This window comes from Trachemys scripta, chromosome 11 (assembly GCF_013100865.1).
Source record: "Trachemys scripta elegans isolate TJP31775 chromosome 11, CAS_Tse_1.0, whole genome shotgun sequence".
Lineage (NCBI taxonomy): Eukaryota > Metazoa > Chordata > Testudines > Emydidae > Trachemys > Trachemys scripta.
In genome coordinates this window covers 67,392,803-67,398,803 of record NC_048308.1, presented here as the reverse complement: position 1 = coordinate 67,398,803, position 6,001 = coordinate 67,392,803, and the positions used below count along the sequence as shown (strand labels likewise).

The following is a 6,001-nucleotide window of genomic DNA, read 5'->3' as shown; positions in this document are numbered from 1 at the left end:
TCAATGGTGTAACAGGATTTGCCTAATTCTGGGACTACTTGCCTAATGTTAAGCATGCATGTGCTGAAGTACCTTGCTGAATCAGGGTCTAAGTTCACCTATTTTTGTTTACAAATGCTTAACTGTTCTGTTGTTAAATAATGTAGGGCTGGTCAGAAGCTTTTAGTTACCTTTTTTTTTGGCAGACAAATGCCATTTTCATTGAAATCATAATATTTTGAAAAATGTTGATTTTTACAAACATTGTCATCAATTTGTTTTATTAAAACACACACAGGAGGCACTCTGATCTGGAGAAGATGACATTTCAATTAGTACCAAGTGTTACACTTGTCCATGCAACCCCACTGAGGGGAGGATTTGATTGGATTTTAGTTGATCATTCTGGGATCTAATCCAGCTCTGTTATGTAGCTGTGTTGAATATGCAGGGCTCCTAGGAGTAAAAATGCATGGTTAAATACTAGACGCAGGCATGACTAAGAGTACAGGATATATTGGATGTGTGCCGTTTTTACACAGTCACTTCTCAGGGTAGAGCTCCACCAAATGTCAATAGGCGTAATTTGTGGTGTACTTGAAGAAAGCACTGAGCTCAAGATTAACCCCCACACACATCAGGCTCTTGCCTACCTTTAATTACTAGTGAGCCTGCTGTGGATTGAGCCTTGTTAGCTCATTAGCAGTCCACCACTAATCACCTTATTTTAAAAAATGGTATTTCCAGATAAGGACGGGTTTAAGTATATTATGCAGGTGAAGCCACTTAACTTTGCAGGAGGTAATAGAGCCAAGGTAATAAATTAATCAGTTGTAACATCTTTTATAGTCCTTTATCCAAAGTTTTAGTACTGAAGCTATCAGAGGCTTTTTATCTACATGAGTGAAGCCTGCCTTCCTTAGCATTTCAACTGGCCACCAATATTTTTTTTTCTTCTTTCCTCCACTCTTTTTTGAAGTCTGTCCCTAATGGCTGCCATCCTTCCTTAAGCCTAAGGCAGTGGGGCCCAACATTAAGCAGGAGGTCCACATAAACCTAAGCACAACCTTGTGTGGACCAAACATGATGACAAAACACTGAGTCAGCCGTTAGTCTATTGTGTTAAAGCAGGCTGCGGGCCTTATGAAATGCTCTAGTGGGCCGTGGGCCGCAGGGGCCATAGGTTGGGCACTCCAGCCCAGGGAAGATGGAGCAGTTCTGTCCTATTGAGATAGAGCACTTTGGCCTGTAATGGGGTATAGGTTCTGGGATCCCCTTCCAGGTGTACGTCTGATCCAAAGATTGCTGCAGTCAATAGAAAAATTCTCTTGACTTCAATTGGATGATAGACCCCCCCAATAGTTATTCAATAAGAGAGACCCAACAATTTGTGGTTGTGGTGGGAATTCCCTGTAAGGTGGAGCACTGACTACTCTCAGAAACCTCAAAAATGACAGCTGTAAGGTTGAGTGTTGTGTGACCTTATTTACTGGTTCCAAGCTAGCAGATCATCTCATATTACAACAGATGGCAGCAGAGCAAAGGATTTTGCTGCCCAAAATAAACTGGAGATCTTTCCAAGCATCTAACTTTTCTTTTTCCTAAATGAGTGAAACTATAAATATGCTATTTTTGTGGGCATATATTCAGTATCACCAAAGGCTCTTAAGCAAGGTAAGCTGGCGTGGGAAAAGAGGAAAGACCCTCTCATGGATCAGTAACTGGTTAAAAGATAGGAAACAATGTGTAGGAATAAATGGTCAGTTTTCAGCATAGAGAGAGGTAAATTATGGTGTACCCTAGGGCTCTGTACTGAGACCAGTGCTGTTCAGTGATCTGGAAAAAGGGGTAAACAGTGGGGTGGCAAAATTTGCAGATGATACAAAACTACTCAACATAGTTAAGTCCAAAGCAGACTGTGAAGAGTTACAAAGGGATCTCACAAAATTGGGTGACTGGGCAACAAAATGGCAGATGAAATTCCATGTTGATAAATGCAAAGTAATGCACATTGGAAAACATAATCCCAACTATGTGTATAAAATGATGGGGGTCTAAATTAGTTGCTACCACTCAAGAAAGAGATGTTGGCGTCATTGTGGACAGTTCTCTGAAAACATCTGCTCAATGTGCAGCGGCAGTCAAAAAAAGAAACAGAATGTTGGGAATCATTAGGAAAGAGGTAGATGATAAGATACAATATATTGTATCTGTATAAATCTATGGTACACCCACATCTTGAATACTGCATGCAGATCTAGTCGCCCCATCTCAAAAGAGATGTATTGGAATTGGAAAATGTTGAGAAAAGGGCAACAAAAAGAGGTATGGAACAGCGTCCATGTGAGGAAATATTAGTAAAACTGGGACTTTTCAGCTTGGAAAAGAGACAAGTAAGGGTGGATATGATAGAGGTCTGTAAAATCACGACTGCTATGGAGAAAGTAAATAAGGAAGTGTTATTTACTCATAAGACAAGAACTAGGGGTTGCCAGATGAAATTAATAGACAGCAGGTTTAAAACAAACAAAAGGAAGTATTTCTTCACCTAATTTACAGTCAACCTGTGGAACTCCTTGCCAGAGGAGGTTGTGAAGGCCAAGACCATAACAGGGTTCAAAAAAGAACTAGACAAGTTCATGGAGGATAGGACCATCAATAGCTATTAGCCAGAATAGGCAGGGGCGGTGTCCCTAGCCTCTGTTTTACCAGAAGCTGGGAATGGGTGACAGATGATGGATCACTTGATTACCTGATCTGTTCATTCCCTCTGGGGCAGCTGGCATTGGCCACTGTCGGAAGACAGGATACTGGGCTAGATGCACCTTTGGTCTGACCCAGTATGGCTGTTCTCATCTTCTTATGTCACCTACCCTCAAGAACAGTTACCGTTTTCACTTGAGGCCAGATAAGACATATTTCAATTGAATCAAGGAGACGATCAGATATTAAAGGCACTATACATGAATATAATTTAGTGACAATGTTTTGTCTATCTTTTTGTTAAACAGGCGGTGGTCTTTGGTTTAAACATTTACCACAAGAGCTCTTCCTTAAGCGGACTATAAATGTTAAATTACAATTTTAAATGTTCTAACAGTGGAGGAAAACTCCAATGCACCATCAGCCTTTACCACCTGGAGGAGCTATGCTACATTTTGTGATTTTTTTTAAAAAAATTGATTTTTCACAAAAATGGAAAAGACAAAAAGGTAAATGATTTACAGCATGTACATGAACACCAGAGTTAGGAACTGATCAGTCAACCATACACCTCATTTAGAACCAGCAGTAGACAATCACATGCTTCAGAGGATCTGAAATCGAATTATGCCGTTTTTTAGCTCCTCAAAGCTACATGACCAAACAGTACGACATAGACATAACATATTAAGGTACCCGCTTTTCTTTTACACAAATGCAAAGGGTGTGTAATTTTTAATTATTTATGGATATGACGTAGCCATCAGGATTTATGCAGGACTCTGTTCAGTCACAGGTCTGGGCTCTACTTAAAAGCGGGATGAGACCTTTTAGGTGCAAGAATTCAATTGTGGTGGCCGAATCATGGTCAGTTATTTACTTGCTAAGGAACAATATTGAATGTGTGCCGCATGTTTTACACCGCTATTTAAAAAGTGTAGCGATGGTCTGGAACTTTATAATAGTAGACGGGAAAATGGAATGCCCTTTGGCCGGTCCCTTTAAAGCTAACACGAGTGAAATTATTATTAGGGAAAGTTATTGACGGTAATGATTATATATCTGGAACCCCTCAAACACGTGTGGAGGCGGTAAAATCACAGCTTCAAAGTGGCCCTTTCACCTGGGCGCATTTGCAGTGTCCCAGTGGCGAACGAGGTCTGTTATCAATACAGCACCGAGGGAAGTTTGTGCAAACAGGATCACGTTCCCACGTATTAAAAGGAACCAGTTTCCTAAATGTGGCTCCATGGCAGCCATCCAGCCCTGTCCTTTGCTGGATTTCCCTTCCCCGTAGCGTTGTGTACCCGCCTATCAGTCCCTTCTCCTTGTGATGCCTGACCCCGGTGCTTTGCGCCTGCCCCTGGGCGCTCCTGCTCGCGGGGCCACTAGGGTTGTGTGGCTGTGACAAGACTGACGCTGGTGATTTGATGCCGAGGTTGTAAATCGCTGGCGCAGTTGACAGCGCCTGTCAGGCTATTTTTAACGGCTCAGGTTGTTCTAAACTTAGATCCGCCCATTGCTATTAATCGGCGCTTCCCCAACAGCGCCTCAGACGGACCCTGCCCGCTGCTAGCTCTGGGCACCTTCCCCCGGCCCAGGGGCTGCCCTGTGCGTCCCAGCCCGCTCCCCTGCACCGCGATCGCCCCGCCAGCGGCACGGAAACCTGCGCGGGGACTAGCCAGACCAGAGCTTCGCAACGTGCTTTCCCACCCCCCGGATCTGACCCGGGCGCTGCGCTTCGAGACCATTGGCCGCTTGCTCCCCCGGGGCCAAGTCACTTCACTCCCCACCTGCGCGATGGTAGTTCTATCCTATCTCCTAGAACTGGAAGGGACCTTGAAAGGTCATCAAGTCCAGCCCCCTGCCTTCACTAGCAGGACCAAGTACTGATTTTGCCTCAGATCCCCAGGTGGCCCCCTCAAGGATTGAACTCACAACCCTGGGTTTAGCAGGCCAATACTCAAACCACTGAGCTATCCCTCCCTCCAAGGGATTAAGTTGGGTCTTAATCACTCGGCAGGGCAGGCTCTCCCCACCGGCGTCTCTTTCCTGCAGATGGGGTGTTCACACCGGTTCCGCGGCTCGGGATAACCTGATCCGAAGTCGGATTTGTGGCATCATTTGCATCATGGCCCTGGAGCTGCCTCTCATCCCGAGACGTTTCCTCTGGTTTGTCCTAGGTGAGTACCTGCCTTTGTGTGCGCTCTGGGACGCGGCGGCAGCGCGCAGCTCTTTGTCCAGGAGTTTCTCTTGGCTCGACGCTGGCTCTGTAGCTGCAATGAATGGAGGCTGAAGGACCACCGATAGCTCCTCGCTCGGGGATACGATCCATTCTCAGAAGGAAACATACAAACTCCTTCATGGGGCGGAAAGAATTGGCACCAAACTTCCTAACCGCCCGCTGGGTTTTGTTGGGGATGTTGCCGGCTTTCGGGTCCTTGCAACTCCGCGCGTGAGATTCGTGAACAATGTCGGTGCTTTTGCAGCCCCGTTCGCTGCAGGTTGCTAGTCAGCCGGTTGCTTTGCAGGATTGTTGTCCTCTGTTGACTTGACTGTGTTTTGGTGTTCTCAGGATGGATCTTAAACTGTTTAATTCGCTAGCTTGAGCGAGCAGTGAAACTAGTTCAACAGGTTCACTCAAGGCAAAAGCAAACAAACCCCGTTGCGGTTCTCTGGCCGGGTTGTGTGATGAGGTTGTGCGGGTTGAATCAGAATTTACTAGTGAACCAAAATATGAAGATACAACAGTAATCAGTTATTCAACATGTGTATTCCTATTCCCAATGCCTACTCAGTGTCACAACCACAAAGTATTGTCTAGTGGAAACACTGAGAGCTACCTGTTAAATACTCATTTGTCCCTACAGTATGTTTATGTACAATAGGTAATTGCAAAAAATTCTCACTTTAATGTCTGAAGGGATAACGCTCAGAAAAATGTGTAGTTATCTCGTTTCTCTACTCACTAAAGGAACCCTTGGCTAGACTGTCCTGCCATCTCTATCCTGACTTAGTAGGGAGTCATGGTATTGAAACCTGGCCACAGGAAAATCTCTCTCTTAGCAAATGTGCTATAAAAATACTTTATACTGAACGCACTGCCGTTCAGACACACTTGGAATTTTTATGCACATGCTGAAATAATTTTTCTTTTGTCCTAAACACTAATATTTTCTACCATTCTCATTTTACATTATGCATTGTAACTTTACTAAGGGGAGGTCTTCACTACGGGGGGGGTCGATTTAAGATACACAAATTCAGCTACGCAAATAGCGTAGCTGAATTCGACCTATCGGAGCCGACTTACCCCACT

At 44.5% G+C, this 6,001-nt stretch overlaps 1 protein-coding gene across 1 annotated transcript in view; it reads left to right on the top strand.

The window, feature by feature from the left end:
• Nucleotides 1-4,685: 4,685 nt before the first annotated feature.
• RAMP1 (receptor activity modifying protein 1) overlaps nucleotides 4,686-6,001 on the top strand; it is a 126,722-nt gene continuing 125,406 nt past the window's right edge. The window contains exon 1 of the mRNA XM_034786518.1: nucleotides 4,686-4,865. Within this exon, the coding sequence (XP_034642409.1) occupies nucleotides 4,814-4,865 (52 nt within the window). The 5' untranslated portion in view covers nucleotides 4,686-4,813. The remainder of the gene's footprint in view (nucleotides 4,866-6,001) is intronic.